The following is a 16,472-nucleotide window of genomic DNA, read 5'->3' on the forward strand; positions in this document are numbered from 1 at the left end:
TCATAGATTTTGGAAGCAGAAAACAGGGAAAGATACTTGAACAACTATAGGTGAAAATATTTCAGTTGTACTGTTCTAGAAAAGGACTGGGTCTGAAGCTGGTATTATTTAATGTTTTATAAAACATCTGGAAGAGAGTAAGCAGTAACTTTTAAGTATGAAAAAGCCACAACGCTCTTTCGGATGCCAGTGAGCATGAATGTGGTATGTGGCAGTTGGTGGTCCAGGTTAGCTGTTACGACAGAGGGAAGGATTTAAGTGACATTGTAAACTACTTTTTAAGAATAGCAATCCAATGCAGTGCTTCAGCCAAAAAGACTAACAAAATGCTGAGTGTTGAACACAAGCTCTTAAGTATTTTTTAATATGCCATGTGAGAAGGATTTATTACTGGAAAGAGATGAATGGATAATACTCTCATGAATCCTTCAGAGAAGCTAGGTATATTTGAGGAGTAACCCTCATCTTCTAGGAGCAATCCTTCCTTCTGGGATAAAATCCTTAGTACAACTGATTACCAAGCAGTCCACAAATAGATGAGTCAGACATTTCTAATGTGCTTTGTTTTTATTAATCACATCACCGATTCCTAAACTTTTGATTGTCCTTAGTGATTATCCAGATTTATATGCAAACAAGCTCCTCACCATTTTCAAGTTACAGTCTATGGGCATCTTCTGATAATCACCTGTTCATTCATAACCATCAGCAAGCATCAGTAAAACGGGCAACCTCAATTTGCTTCTCTTATATAAACATGAACTAAATGATCAACCTTTCATCCAGGGTGGAAGCAAGAAGGTATTGAGGGATGCCCTGTGTCAAGAATACTGTGTTCCAGTACTGGTATATTTGTATGAAAAAAGTGAGAATAAGCAGTGCCTAAATCTTACCTAACTATGTTCATAGATGACTGAACACCTAGTTAAAACTGTATTTTCATGCACACATTTAAACCCATGGAAATAAAGGTAAAAATATTATCTGCATTTCCTTACCTTCTATTGCTGATAGGAGAACTCGGGAATGATCATAAGCAATTACATTCGCATATCTGTTCTTTGGTTTGTTTACTTCCAAGTTTGAATGTTCCCATGTGAACTGCTGGCCAGGGTCAATAGACTTTAAAAGAAAAACAGCACACATACAGAAAATCAATACTGAATAATGTCAGATTATAGGCATTTATCACAAGTAACAAACGTGATTTACAAATAAAATTTTGAAGTTACACTTCATCAAGATGATCCTAGCTGTGAAGCTGAACACTGATTTAACCAGCATAAGATGAAGTGATTAGTTATTGGAAAAAACAGTGATAGTCACCAACATTGATTCAAATGGGGGAAAAAAATCAATATAGATGTTCTGTTAATAGTGAAAAGGCAGGTTTTTTTTTTTTTAACTTTTCAATTTTCTTCTCTGTTGCTGTAGTTTACAAGTTATCTTGGTTCAATATTCCTTCCAGTTCTGTGAACATTATTTTATCCTGATTCTTCTTCCTATTCTTTCCTTTCTGGACCTAACCTCCTTCTTTAAGGTGGCAGAACATTCACTGGATTCACTGGGCACAAACTCTTCTTTCACCTGCAGGTTTACATCATGATGGCAACTTAGAATTTTGTCTGCATCTCTGTAACATACTACGACCACCATCGCATGGCAATTTGTACAATTAAAACAGGTAAGAATAACAGTAAGAAGAAAAGTCAGTTAAGTCTAATAATCATCTTAGAATACTAATTTATAATCTAATACAGATAGGATCTAGTCACTTTTTAACTTATCATTATATATTATTATGTTTACAAAGTTCACTCTTTATTCATTTTAAACTTATTTTTTTCTGATTTTTAATGCCTTTCCTGATGTCTTAATTCAACCAAAGTTGTTCTATAAAATATATCTTGCATAGCTATAAAATGATATATAAATTTCTTTCTATACAGAACCATTATTTTGAGACTGAATTCAGGCTTTGATTATAAAATACTGGGAAACTTTTTAATATTCTGCAGTGTTATAGAAATGAAAGTATTTTCTCTTTCATCATAGCATACTGACACTTTCTTAAGATATAACTTCATGGTATATGGAAACATGAGTTTAGTAATTATAGAAACATGATTTTAAATGACCAAAATCAAGTTTTCGGAACTAATGATACATTAGGTTTATATTCCCAAGATGAAATTCTTTAAAAAGCAAAAACACTTTGCTAAATTCATAGAATTTTTAATTTATTTTCGATACTGGATATTTTCCATGCTTTTATGTTGATATCTACAACTTGAAAGTAAAATATATCCAACAGCTGTTACAATATTAAGGATGCACACATTTTGTATTATAATGGATAGAGTTCAGCACAATAATAAACTCACAAGTGTAAAGAGTAAAGCCTATTAACAGTCATGAATAGCCTCTAAACATACAGAAATTCTCAGCAGTATAGATTGCAGCCTCTAATTTACTACAGATTATAAAACCCCCTTTCCTTTCTTAGCCTGTGCTAATCCGTATATACACTAGTCAATCAATGAACAGTATTCAGCAAAATAATTATCCATGTCTTAAAAGTCTAAAGAATAAAGTGATTAGGGGTCCTTCTAGTTTGTTCTTCCAGAGAACCTCATTAACTTCCCTGCAGAATGTACTCCTTTCCGAGTATGCTGTGAGTTAAGGGAAGTTGAAGCATTCAGATGCCCCAACCCTGTGCCTTCTCCATACAAAGCAGCTCCATTTAGTGACCAAGCCCTGTCTTAAAAACTTCTCAACTCCATCCCAAGTCTACCATTCCCTAAATGACAGTCCTTCAGTAGCTGATGTCTTCTCTAAACTCTCACTCTAATCCATTCTTTATACTGAAGTAGACATTCTAAACCACAGCTCTGAATAGGTTAGGACTGTGTTTAAAACTCTCCACAGACTCTGGGTGGCCTTTGGCTAAAACTCTGAAGTCCTTTAGCCACCATCCTACCTAGACACATTTAGTCATATTTGTATCTACAAAGATGGCTCAATAAATGGTTCAACAATTTAAAAAAAATGTTGCTGAGAAAAGTTCATAAAGAAAAATCATGGAGTAATTCTTTCTTATAGCATGGATGTTAGAGAACAGACTTTGGAGACTGCAATGTGCAATGTATTAATTAGTTTAATACTTTAATGTTCATTATCATATGAATTAGTAATTAAGAATGTGATCGTGAAGGTACAACTACCACTGATATTCCACTTTACACTAATGAGCATTTCTGAGTACATAAGCTTTTTACACAGTATTCTCAGAAATATTCCACGAAGTTCTTAAACTCACTGATACAGAGACATTCCTTTGGTGGAAGACATTACCTCCCTCTGATGGCCTTGTTACTCAGATTATGGTCATTCATATGTGTAAATGGCATGCATTTAATTAGACCAGTGAAAATGCATCTATTAACTCAAAGACACTGTGAATTCACGGTCATTTACACTCTTGCCACATCTTTTCAGCCCTCAACATGATTCATTTGTTAACTACATAGTCAGTTAAGTCAGTTCAGTAGCTCAGTCATATCCGACTCTTTGCAACCCCATGGACTGCAGCATGCCAAGCTTCCCTGTCCATCACCAAATCCCGGAGCTTACTCAAACTCATGTCCATCGAGTCAGAGATGCCATCCAACCATCTCATCCTCTGTCGTCCCCTTCTTCTCCTGCCTTAAATCTTTCCCAGCATCAGGGTCTTTTCAAATGAATCAGTTCTTCGCATTAGGTAGCCAAAGTATTGGAGTTTCAGCTTCAACATCACTCCTTCCAATGAATATGCAAGACTGATTTCCTTTAGGATGGACTGGTTGGATCTCTTTGCAGTCCAAGAGACTCTCAAGAGCCTTCTACACCACAGTTCAAAAGCATCAATTCTTCAGTGCTCAGCTTTCTTTATAGTTCAACTCTCACATCTATATATGACTACTGGAAAAACCATAGCTTTAACTAGATGGACCTTTATTGGCAAAGTAATGTCTCTGACTTTTAATATGCTGTCTAGGTTGGTCATAACTTTTCTTCCAAGGAGTGAGCATCTTTTAATTTCATGGCTGCAGTCACCATCTGCAGTGATTTTGGAGCCCGAGAAAATAAAGTCTCTCACTATTTCCATTGTTTCCCCATCCATTTGCCATGAAGTGATGGGACCAGATGCCATGATCTTAGTTTTCTGAATGTTGAGTTTTAAGCCAGCTTTTTCACTCTCCTCTTCCACTTGCATCAAGAGGCTCTTTAGTTCTTCTTCATTTTCTGCCATAATGGTGGTGCCATCTGCATATCTGAGGTTATTGATATTTCTCCCAGAAATCTTAATTCCAGATTGTGCTTTATCCAGCCTGGTATTTTGTATGATGTACTCTGCATATAAGTTAAATAAGCAGGGTGACAATATACAGCCTTGACGTACTCCTTTCCCAATTTGAAACCAGTTTGTTGTTCCATGTACAGTTCTAACTGTTGCTTCTTGACCTGCATACAGATTTCTCAGGAGGCAGGTCAGGTGGTCTGGTATTCCCATCTCTTGAAGAATTTCCCACAATTTGTTGTGATCCACACAGTCAAGGCTCTGTAAAGTATACAACTTGGTAATGGAAACATAAGTTGTATATCATGTATGTCAATATATTTAGGCTTATAGTGCGACCCATGAGATGAAGACTTGTAGGCAACAGGATAATGATAGTAATACCTGCCAGGTGATTATGCTTTTCCATGCAGTACCCTGTTTAAATTTCACACGTTTTACGAGGTTTAGTATTATTTTTTTCTCCATTACGAAGATAAGGAAATGGAAGTAAAGAAAGACTAATTCAATCAATTTTACTGAGGGACTTCTCTGCGGCAGGCGTTTTGGTTGTTAACTAGTTTGGTCACATGGTGAAATTCCATACGTTAACCCTGTAACCCAGGTTTGGGTGATTTCAAAATCCACTGATTATTAACAGCTGGTAATTCCTAATCCATGGCGCCACTTCACTATCTAGAAAGCCACTGCAAAGTAAAGAAGCCCATCCTTTATCTTATCAGTCCAAATATTTCTAACTGATCATCCTGCATTTATGACCAGGCCACTCAAGATGCCTGTTCTCTTGCTCTCTATATATTCCCTGATCCACCAATGCCTGCTTCATCTACCCCTATTCAGAGTCTGACCTTCCTACATGCTTGCCCCAGGCTGCAGCCAATGATTGTTCTAATCTTCAGATAAAAGCATCTCCACCTGATGGTTTATCAGAGAGAAGGTTAGGGGCCTGCCCCCTCTGCTAGTTTCCCTGGCAACCTGAAGTCAGTTCACCTGTAACTAGTTACCATCCCCTCCCCCATCGTGAAGGCTGCTGCCATGTTCTGCCCATTACTGTCTGCTGTCTGCACTCAGTGGGGTGTTGCTCCAGGACCCTGCTTCAGACATGTAAGTCCCCCCATTCATTAAACCACTGATGTCTCTGTTGCCAACTCCAGGCTCTTTTTTCAGTCTTGAGGCTGGGCAAGCACAGGTCTGGCGGCCCTGCGGGGTGAAGCCCAACAACTGACAGAGTGACCAGGAGACTGTGGAAACTCCTATGAGTACCAGGATGCTGGAAGGAAGGCCTGGGAATGGGAAGCTGTGGGCCCATCTTCTGATATGTGGGGCCTGAAAGTTGCCGATATGGTCCTGGGGTGGCTGTCCACTAATGGGGAGCCTGAAAGTTGCAGGGGTGATTCTGGGGTGGCCATCCACCTGTCTGTGGGGCCCTGTGGTAGTTGTTGACGAATGGGGGCCACGAAGAGAGTACAGAGAACTCACAGACACCCTAAGGCTGTTGGGGAGATGTCGGCTCCTATTACAGTGGGATAAAAGTGGCGGGTGGCTGTGGGCTGGCTGTTGTTTTTTTTGTGTTCAGAAAGTTGAGGAGGCTGAGCTAACAGCCTAGTTGAAGGTTAACTTTAAGTGTTGATTGGAGTTCCTCTCAAAAGTGAGCCATGTGAAAGTGAGTGAATGATACATATTATTGTCTATTACTGCTATTTATTTAAAGTGAACTGGTTACTTAGAAACCGAAAAACAACAAAAAAATCCCTGAAAATGTCCAAAGTGGGATTCTTTTGACATTATAAACTGGTTTTTGTGTATGCGTTAAGAGGAAGTTAGCTTTCTAGAAGGAATTGGTATTTCTCTTCTTTTTCCTTTGATATTAAATAATGGACCTGGGTTCACAGGAACTTTAATCATCTGATCCCTGAGAGTGAAGAAAAAATAAAAGTAAAGAGGCCTTTTTAAACTCTGGCTGGAAACCTGTGAAATCTGTTTCTATATAGATATATATCTGTGTGTACCTTAGAAATGGGTCTCTGCCTCTAAAGGGCATGGTCAGGATTGGTTTGTGGATGAGCTGTTTAACTGGATTAAAAGAAATTAAGTGTGTATATAAATTCAGTGATATCTCTGTTGTTGACTCTGGGCTTTCTCTTTGGTGTTGAAGTGGGGCGAGTATAGGCCTTGTAGGCAGGTGCCGGGTGCAGCCCAACAGTGTCATTCTGGGGCAATTACATAAGAGATCAAGTTTTAAAAATGAGGCTGGCTTCACATGGATGATAAAGCAGATGGGATGCGGCTTACATTTATACTCATTTTACACGGATCAAACAAACATTGATTAAATAATGCTGACTTGTCTTTGTGCAACACACACTCATCCATCTGTATCTGTCTGTCTGACTGAACGTTCAGCAATACACAGCCTAGGTCATTATTTTGGAGCTTGTCAGGATGCTGAGAGCAGTAAACTCAGTAAAAAAGCATAACTACTGAAAGTAGATGAAGTATAAGAAGAGATTTTATACTAAAAACATTGAGGAAAATCAAAATTTCAATTATCCATGTTAATGAAGCAAATATATCATGGATGCTGCTGCTGCTGCTGCTGCTGCTGCTAAGTCACTTCAGTCCTGTCTGACTCTGTGCGACCCCAGAGATGGCAGCCCACCAGGCTCCCCTGTCCCTGGGATTCTCCAGGCAAGAACACTGGAGTGGGTTGCCATTGCCTTCTCCAATGCGTGAAAGTGAAGTCGCTCAGTCGTGCCCGACTCTTAGCAACCCCATGGACTGCAGCCTACCAGGCTCCTCCGTCATGGGATTTTCCAGGCAAGAGTACTAGAGTGGGGTGCCATTGCCTTCTCCTATCATGGATGAATAGGACTCCAATATTCAAAACCCAATGTTCAGGCTCTCCTTAGTGCTAAATGATGACACCATTGTTTTGCTTCTTTGTTTTCTGGCTTCTCTTGTTGAGATCTTACCAAGGAAGAATGAAATGGCCACATGGACAAGGAGCAACACCGGTCTTAAGTGATATAGGAGTTACATCTTGGCTAATCCATCATGACCACACACCTACCTACTATAAAATTAGGCTGAGGTCTCCCTAATATTATTCAAAACAATCTGAAATAAGCACCCTTGTTCCTAATGTTCCTAATGGATCCAGTCATTTCTTGCTGTATTTAGATTTATTTCCTGAGTATTTGGTTTTGATTCTCCGATATTTCCACTTATCCTTCTGTGTCTGTTTATCCAGACATTGAGTGGGATCCACCTCCTTCTTGGTACTCAGTCCAAAATTCTACCCTCTTGAACTCAAATCTTGACCAGGTCATCCTCATCCTCCCCTAAGAATTTTGCAAGTTGGAAGAAGAAAGGTAGATGTATTCAACCCAAAGCTGATTAACGGACTTTTAAGTAATTTGCATGAAATGTGGATATTACATTGTCACATAATTTATAAACAACAATGCTATTTCATAATATTTACTTTTGTTTCTCCAATCAGTATGGCCCTTCAAGGTGTGCTAGATGAACCCTATGTGGTATTTAAAGCTTTACCAAGATGCCAAACCATTCTGCAGTGCCTCTCTGTCTGCACACTTGGTACATTACACAGGCCCCTTCAGACATGTAAGTCCTCCATTCATCAAACCACTGATGTCTCTGTCACTGACTCTGGGCTCTTTCTTTGGTCTTGAGGCTGGGCAAGCGCAGGTCTGGCAGGCCTGCCGGGTGCAGCCCAACAACTGGCAGAGTGACCAGGAGACCTAGGAAACTCCTGTGAGTGTCAGGACACTCAACAGTTTTTGAGGATCTCAACAGTTTTTGACTGAATCTAACAGAAGATGGCTAGCCATCTTCAACTCAATGGCTTAACCATACTGAGAAAAAGTGACAAAATAAAAGGAAAATCTCCTTGTAACTTAGAGAAGGGAAAACCCCAAATAAACACTTGCTAATATCAAATACTTTGAATCTATACAGTCTTTAACTTGATGGTCTGAAATTTCTAATTTTTTCTTTAATCAACTGTAACTTCACCTTAAAATAGATAAGAGAAAAATATAAGTGGAGATAAAAGCTACCTTTAACTTATGGATTTACCATTTTCCCCTGTGTTCTTGATGAAAAGTTAGAATTAAAATATATAAGTATTTTATACTGTAACTAACACTTATGGAATGGAACATTTAGTTTTCATTTACATTTCTTTGTGCTTTACCTATCTCCCATCATTTTATCTTCACAAAGACTCTGGAAGTAGTTTCCATCATTATCACAGTTCTGTTGATGAGAAAACTAAGGTGTAGAGAAGTTAAATTACTTTCTCAGCTTCAGACAGCTACTAGGGAGAGAACTTAGATTTGGAGCCGAGGTATTCTGCACCCCGCCCCCTTCCCCTGCCCTCATCTAAGTGACTAGCCACCATGATATGTGTCGTCTCTGGCCAAGCTGGAAAAGGCTTCTGGACTGTTTCACACATGCCTTTCAACTCTTCTCCTGAAACACAATGGAAAATCTAGGAACAAAAGTTTCTGTAGTGCTTCTGATCTGTATTTATAATTTTAAATTCAAAACAAGAACGTGCTCATAAATTTGCAAATCGGATTACAGTCATTGAGTAAAATTACATCTTGATATGAGAGTGACCTTTTTTGACAAAGCTGAAGTCATTTTACAGCAAAGCTCTTAAATACGGTTTAAAATTTCAATTTCTCTATCCAGAAGAAAAATATAATTCACATGTGCAGAACACCATACAAGTCGCTCTGTGTTCCATTTTTCATTCCACCAAGAGAAAACCTCAAAATATTCCCTTTAGAAACTCAAAAGAGAAACCACAAAAAAGATACATCCTGTTTTTGTAAGTTTTGAAACTAACAACATTTAATTATATAGAACTAAAAAAACAGCTACTTGTCTAGCCAAACTATGGGTCAGACTAAGTATCCTTTATACAGGGAGATGAACTTTCATTGACCTTAACCTTCAGAAAAATACTATCTTTCCACATAGTTCCCCATCAATAGGTTCATTTGGTCTTCACTGTGGTTTGCCCCCAGATATTCTCAAGTTTTTATTTATTTATTTAGGTTTAGAAGAAGAATATGCCCTTGACTATATATTTTTGCAATGAAGCCTTTTAAAATTTTTTAATTTAATTCTCTTTTGGGCATGTTTTTCTTTTTTAAACTTGAAATATAGTTGATTTAAAATGTGTCAGGTATATATCAAAGTGATTCAGTTATACATGGGTATATTCTTTTTCCAGATTCAGTTCCTATTCAGTTTTTGTTTTGTAAAGAAGTTCATTTGTATCATATTTTAGATTCCACATGTAAATGATGTCATATTTGTCTTTGTCTAACTCACTTTATTTAGTATGATAACTTCTAGGTCTACACGTGATGCTGCAAATGGCATTATTACATTCTCATTTTTATGGCTGAGTAGTATCCCATTGTATGTTTGTATGTGTGTGTGTGTGTGTGTGTGTATATATATATACGCGCACACCACATCATCTTTATCTACTTATCTGTTGATGAACATTTAGGTTGCATCCATGTCTTGGCTATTGTAAATAGTGCCATTATGAACACTGGGGTGCAGGTATCTTTCCAAGTAGTTTTTTTCCAGATATATGCCCAGGAGTGGGATTGCTGGATCATATAGCAGCTTTTTTTTTTTTTTTTAGCTTTTAAAGAAATGTCTATACTGCTATATACCAATTTACATTCCTATCAACAGTGTAGGGGAGTACCCTTTTCTTCACACCCTCTCCAGCATGTATTATTTGTAGGCTTTTTAATGATATGGCCATTCTGATTGGTGTGAGGTGATACTGCATTTTAGTTTAGATTTGTATTTGTCTAATAATGCCAAGCATCTTTTCACCTTGGCCATATGTATGTCTTCTTTGGAGAAATGTCTGTTTGGTCTTCTGCTCATTTTTCTATTGGGTTGATTATTGTTGCTATGGAGTTGTATGAACTGTTGTATATTTTGGAAATTAAATCCTTATTGGTTGCATGACTTATAAATTTCGTCTCCCAGTCCATAGGCTGTCTTTCCATTTTGTTTATGGTTTCCTTTGCTGGGCCAAAGATGACAAGTTTGATTAGGTCCCATTTGTTTATTTTTATTTCTATTGCTTTGGGAGACTGAACAAAGAAAATATTGCCAAGATTTATTTTAGAATGTTTGATTATGTTCTCTCTTAGGAGTTATGTCATGTCTTCTGTGTATGATGTCAGGGTATGTTCTAACTTCACTGATTTATGTGTAGCTGTCCAGCTTTCCCAATACCACTTGCTGAAGAGACTCTTTTTCCCATTGAGTATTCTTTCCTTCTTTGCTGAAATTTAATTGATTATAGGTGTGTGAGTTTATTTCTGATTTCTCTACTCTGCTCCATTGATCCACCTGTCATTTGTGAGCCGATACCACCATTTTGGTTACTGTAGCTTTGTAGTATTCTTTTAAGTCTGGCAGGATTATGCCCTCAATTTTGTTCTTTTCCCTCAGGACTGCTTTGGTAATTCTGGGTATTTTACGGTTCCATATAAATTTTAGAATTATTTATTCTAGCTCTGTGAAAAATGTCATGGGTAATTTAGGGATCATACTAAATCTGTAGATTGCTTTGGGTAGTATGACCATTATTAACAATATTAATTCTTCCAATCCAACATCATGGTATATTTTTCCATTTCTTTGAATCATTGTTAATTTCCTTTATCAGTGTTTATAGTTCTCAGTATATAAGCCTTTTATCTCTTTGGTCAGGATTATTCCTAAGTATTTTATTTTGTTTTTTAAAAGGGATCTTTTTTTAACTTTCCCTTTCTGATATTTCATTGTTAATGTAAAGAAATGTAGCCAATTTCTGTATGTTATTCTGCCTTGCTAAGGTAGCAGAATACCTTGCTAAGGTATATCCTGCTACCTTGCTAAGTCTATTGATCAATTCTAGTATTTTTTGTGTTGAGGTTTTAGGATTTTCTACATATATTATCCTACTGTTGACATATAATGACAAGTTTACCTCCTCCCTTCCAACTTGGATACCTATTATTTCTTTTCCTTGTCTGATTACTGTGGTTAGAACTGTCAATACTATGTTGAATAAAAATGGGAAGAGTGGGCATCCTTGTCTTGTTCCGGATTATAGCAGAAAGCGTTTAAGTTTTTCACCATTGAATACTATGTTAGCTGTGGGTTTGTTGTAAATAGCTTCTATTGTGTTGAGATATGCTCCCTCTATTACCACTTTGGTGAGAGTTTTACCATGAATGAATGTTGTATTTTATCAAATGCTTTTTCTGTGTCTATTGAAATGATTATATGGTTTTGTGTTTAATTGATGTTGAATATCCTATTGCTTGATTGATGTATGTTGAACCATTCCTGTGATCCTAGGATGACTCCAACTTGATCGTGGTATATGATCTTTTTCATGTGTTTTTGGTTTCAGTTTGCTAATAATTTGTTGAGATTTTTTTTTTTTTGGCATCTATATTCACCAGAGAAATTAGTCAATAACTTTTTCTTTTGGTAGTATCTTTGGTTTTGGTATCGAGTTGGGTGATGGTGGCTTCATAGAATGACTTTGGGAGTGTTCCTTCCTCTGCACTCTTTTGGAAGAGTTTGAGAAGGATAAGTATAAGTTCTTCTATGTCTGTTGGATACAACTCCTTATTGAAGCCATCTAGTCCTGGACTTCTGTTTGCTGAGTTTCTTTTAAATTATAGATTCTATTTCACTTCTAGTGGTAAGTTTGTTCAAATTATCTTTCCTCTTGATTCAGTTTTAGGTGGGCTGTATATTTCTAGAAACTTGTCCAGTCTAGCTCGTCCAATTGGTATTTAATTGCTCATGGTTTTCTCTTATGGTTTTTGTGTTTCTATGTCATTGGTTGTTATTCCTCCTCTTTCTTATTTTTGCTTATTTGGGTCCTCCCTCTTTTCTTCTTGGTGAGTCTAGACAGAGATTTGTTGATTTTGTTTAACCTTTCAAATAGTTCTTGATTTTATTGACTTTTTCCCATTAAAAAAAAAAAAACACTTTATTTATTTTCTCTCTGATCTTTATTGTTTCCTTCCTTCTGCTGACTTTAGGTTGTTACTTTTTTCTAATTTTTTTTTGGTGGTAGGGCAGTTTTATTTGTTTTTTTTTTTTTTTGGGGGCAGTGCTGTAGCTGTGAACTTCCCCCTAAGGATTGCTTCTGCTGCCTCCTATAGACTCTGTCTTGTGTTTTCACTGCCATCTGTCTCAAGATATGTATTTTTAATTTCCTCTTTTTCATCATTGACCCACTATTTTTTGTTTGTTTCTTTTAGTAGAATATTGTTCAGTCTCTATGTAATCATTCTTTTTTCTCCTTTTTCTGTGGTTAATTTCTAGTTTCATGCCACTGTGGTCAGAAGATATTTGAAATAATTTCTAAAATTTGTTGTGGCTTATTTTGTGTCCTACTATATGGTCTCTCCTAGAGAATGTTCCATGTCCACTTGAAAATAATATGTATTTTATTTTTACTTTTTTGGATGCAGGGTCCTGAAAATATCAATTATGTCAAGCTGCTCTATTGCGTTATTTAGGGCCTCTGTTGCCCAGTGGACATGGAATATTCTCTAGGAGAGACCACAAACTAGGAGACAAGGTCAGTTCAGTCATCTGTGTCTGACTGAGACACCATGAATAATAGCATGCTAGGCTTCTCTGTCCATCACAAACCCCCAAAGTCTGCTCAAACTCATGTCCATTGAGTCAGTGATGCCATCCAACCATCTCATCTTCTGTTATCCCCTTCTCCTGCCTTCAACTTACCCAGCATCAGGGTCTTTTCCAATGAGTTGGTTCTTTGCATGAGGTGACCAAAGTATTAGAGCTTCAGCTTCAGCATCAGTTGTTCCAATAAGTTCAGGATTGATTCCTTTAGGATGGACTGGTTTGATCTCTTGTAGTCCAAGGGACTCTCAAGTGTCTTCTTCAACACCACAGTTCAAAAACATCAACTCTTTGGCGTTCAGCTTTCTTTATGGTCCAACTCTCACATCAATACATGACTATTGCAAAAACCATAGCTTTGACTAGTGGACCTTTGTTGGCAAAGTAATGTCTCTGCTTTTTAATATGCTGTCTAGGTTTGTCATAGCTTCTCTCCACAAGAGCAAGTGTCTATTAATTTCATGGCTGCAGTCACCATCTACAGTGATTTTGGAAACCAAGAAAAGAAAGTCTGTCACTGTTTCCATTGTTTCCCCCTCTATTTGGCATTGAGTGATGGGACCATGGTCTTCATTTTTTGAATGTTGAGTTTTTAGCCCACTTTGTCACTCTTCTCTTTCATCAAGAGACACTTAGTTCCTGTTTGCTTTCTGCCATTAGAGTGGTGTCATATGACTATTTGAGGTTATTGATATTTCTCCTGGCAATCTTGATTCCAGCTTGTGCTTCATCCAGCTCGACATTTCACATGATGTACTCTGCATATAAGTTATAGAAGCAGGGTGACCATATACAGCCTTGACATACTCCTTTCCCAATTTGGAACCAATCCGTTGTTCCATGTCCAGTTCTAACTGTTGTTTCTTGACCTGCATACAGATTTCTCAGGAGACAGGGAACATGGTATGGTATTCCCAACTCTTGAAGAATTTTCCATGGTTTGTTGTGATCCACAGTCAAATGCTTTGGCATAGTCGATAAAACAGAAGAAGATGTTTTTAAGATCTCTCTTGCTTTTTTCTATGATCCAACGAATGTTGGCAATTTGATCTCTGGTTTCTCTTCCTTTTCTAAAATCCAGCTTGAAGATCTGGAAGTTCTTGGTTCATGTACTGTTGAAGCCTCGCTTGGAGAATTTTGAGCATCTCTTGTGGCTTAGCTGGTAAAGAATCCACCTGCAATGTGGGAGACCTGGATTTGATCCTTGGGTTGGGGAGATCCCCTGGAGAAGGGAAAGGCTGACCCCTCTAGTATTCTGGCCTGGAGAATTCCTTGGACTGTACAGTCCATGGGGTTGCAAAGAGTCGGACACGACTGAGCGTCTTTTACTCTCACTTTCTTTGGCTGGTGTGTGAGATGTAGTTGTGTGGTAGTTTGAATATTTTTGGGATTGCCTTTCTTTGGGATTAGAATGAAAACTGACCTTTTCCAGTCCAAAACTCCAGTCCACGGCTGAGTTTTCTAAATTTGCTGGCATATTGAGTGCAGCACTTTCACAGCACCATCTTCTAGGATTTGAAATAGATCAACTGGAATTCCATCACCTCCACTTTCTTTGTTCGTAGTGATGCACTTGACTTCACACTCCAGGATGTCTGGCCCTAGGTGAGTGATCACCCCATCATGGTTATATGGATCATAAAGATCTTTTTTTGTATAGTCCTGTGTATTCTTGTCATTCCTTCTTTCTGTCTTCTGCTTCTGTTAGGTTCATACCATTTCTGTCCTTTATTGTGCCCATTTTTGCATGAAATGTTCCCTTGATACCTTTAATTTTCTTGAAGAGATCTCTAGTCTTTCCCATTTTATTGTTTTCCTCCATTTATTTGCATTGATCACTGAGGAAGGCTTTTTTAAATCTCTCCTTGCTATTCTTTGGAACTCTGCATTCGGATGCGTATCTTTTCTTTTCTCCATTGCCTTTAGCTTCTCTTCTTTTCTCAGTTATTGGTAAGTCCTTCTCAGACAACCATTTTGCCTTTTTGCATTTTGTTTTCTTGGGGATGGTCTTGATCACTCCCTCCTGTACAATGTTATGAACTTCCATCCATAGTTTTTCAGGCACTCTGTCTATCAGATCTAATACCTTGAATCTGTCACTTCCACTGTATAACTGTAAGAGTTTTTTAGGTCACACTGGAATGGTCTAGTGGTTTACCCTAGTTTCTTCAATTTAAGTCTGAATTTGGCAAAAGGGAGTTCATGACCTGAGCCACAGTCAGCTCCCATCTTATTTCTGCTGACTATAAAGAGCTTTTCCATCTTTGGTTGCAATGAATATAATCAACCTGATTTCAGTATTGACCATGTGGTGATGTCGATGTGTAGAGTCATCTTTTGTGTGTTGGAAGAGGGTGTTTGCTATGACAACAACAACAAGTTTAAGGTAGAAATTATTTAAAACATCTTTTCTGACCACAGTGGCATGAAACTAAAAATCAACCACAGAAAAAGGAGCAATAACAGTGATTACATAGAGACTGAACAATATGCTAGTAAAAAACAAAAATAATGCATCAACGATGAAAAAGAGGAAATTAAAAAATGTCTTGAGATAAATGACAGACCGATTTTCTGTCTGGATGATATGTCCATTGATGTAATGGGGTGTTAATGTCTGCTGGTATATCCGTATTGCTGCCAATTTCTTCTTATCTACTTAGGTGCTCCTGTATTGGGTGCTTATATGTTAATGAATGTAATATCCTCTTCTTGTATTGATCCTGTTATCAATATACAGTGTCCTTCTTTATCTTTTTCTATGGCCTTTGTTTTAAAGTCTATTTTGTCTGATAGTAATATTGCCACCTTTGCTTTTTTGTCATTTCCATTTGCGTAAAATGTCTTTTTCTTTCTATCCCCTCACTTTCAATCTATGTGTGTCCTTCGCCCTAAAGTGGTCTTGTAAATAGCATATTGTAGGCTCTTGTTTTATTATTCAAACTGCCACTCTATCTTTCGATTGGAGCATTTAGCCCATTGACATTTAAGCACCCCAAGGACTGTAGCCAGCCAGGCTCTTCTGTCCATGAGATTTCCCAGGGAAGAATACTGGAGTGGGTTGCTATTCTTTTTCCAGGGGATCTTCCCAACACAGGGATCTAACCTGTGTCTCCTACACTGCAGGTGGTTCTTTAGTGCTGAGCCACCAGGGAAGCCCACTTATTCCATTATCCCTAAAACAAGGTTTATTATTGTAGACTTACAGAAATTTTTCAAGACCTAAAGTTCTTGTCAATATTTAACAATAACATACCAGGAAAGTCCAGAACACTTGATCGATACACTAAGTCACCCATTTACACCACTAGGAAAGATCAGTGACTGGAATTTTTTCTCTTTTGCCTCTTTATTAAGAATCCTGAGAAAGTCAATCAGGAAAAAACAAAAACCAAAACGAATC

The 16,472-nt window shown here is 37.6% G+C and overlaps 1 protein-coding gene and 1 long non-coding RNA gene across 13 annotated transcripts in view; one reads left to right on the top strand and one right to left on the bottom strand.

Annotated features, from left to right (window-relative positions):
- The window catches only part of LOC138988912 (uncharacterized), a 289,550-nt gene that overhangs the window by 230,774 nt on the left and 42,304 nt on the right, over nucleotides 1-16,472 (top strand). The window contains exon 4 of the long non-coding RNA XR_011465171.1: nucleotides 1,594-1,684. This is a non-coding gene — a long non-coding RNA (uncharacterized lncRNA). The remainder of the gene's footprint in view (nucleotides 1-1,593; nucleotides 1,685-16,472) is intronic.
- PTPRD (protein tyrosine phosphatase receptor type D) overlaps nucleotides 1-16,472 on the bottom strand; it is a 572,219-nt gene that overhangs the window by 77,768 nt on the left and 477,979 nt on the right. For all 12 annotated transcript variants that reach the window (XM_070375882.1, XM_070375878.1, XM_070375881.1 and 9 more), the window contains one exon: nucleotides 999-1,122. In XM_070375882.1, the coding sequence (XP_070231983.1) occupies nucleotides 999-1,122 (124 nt within the window). The remainder of the gene's footprint in view (nucleotides 1-998; nucleotides 1,123-16,472) is intronic.

Source organism: Bos mutus, chromosome 8, assembly GCF_027580195.1.
Source record: "Bos mutus isolate GX-2022 chromosome 8, NWIPB_WYAK_1.1, whole genome shotgun sequence".
Taxonomy (NCBI): domain Eukaryota; kingdom Metazoa; phylum Chordata; class Mammalia; order Artiodactyla; family Bovidae; genus Bos; species Bos mutus.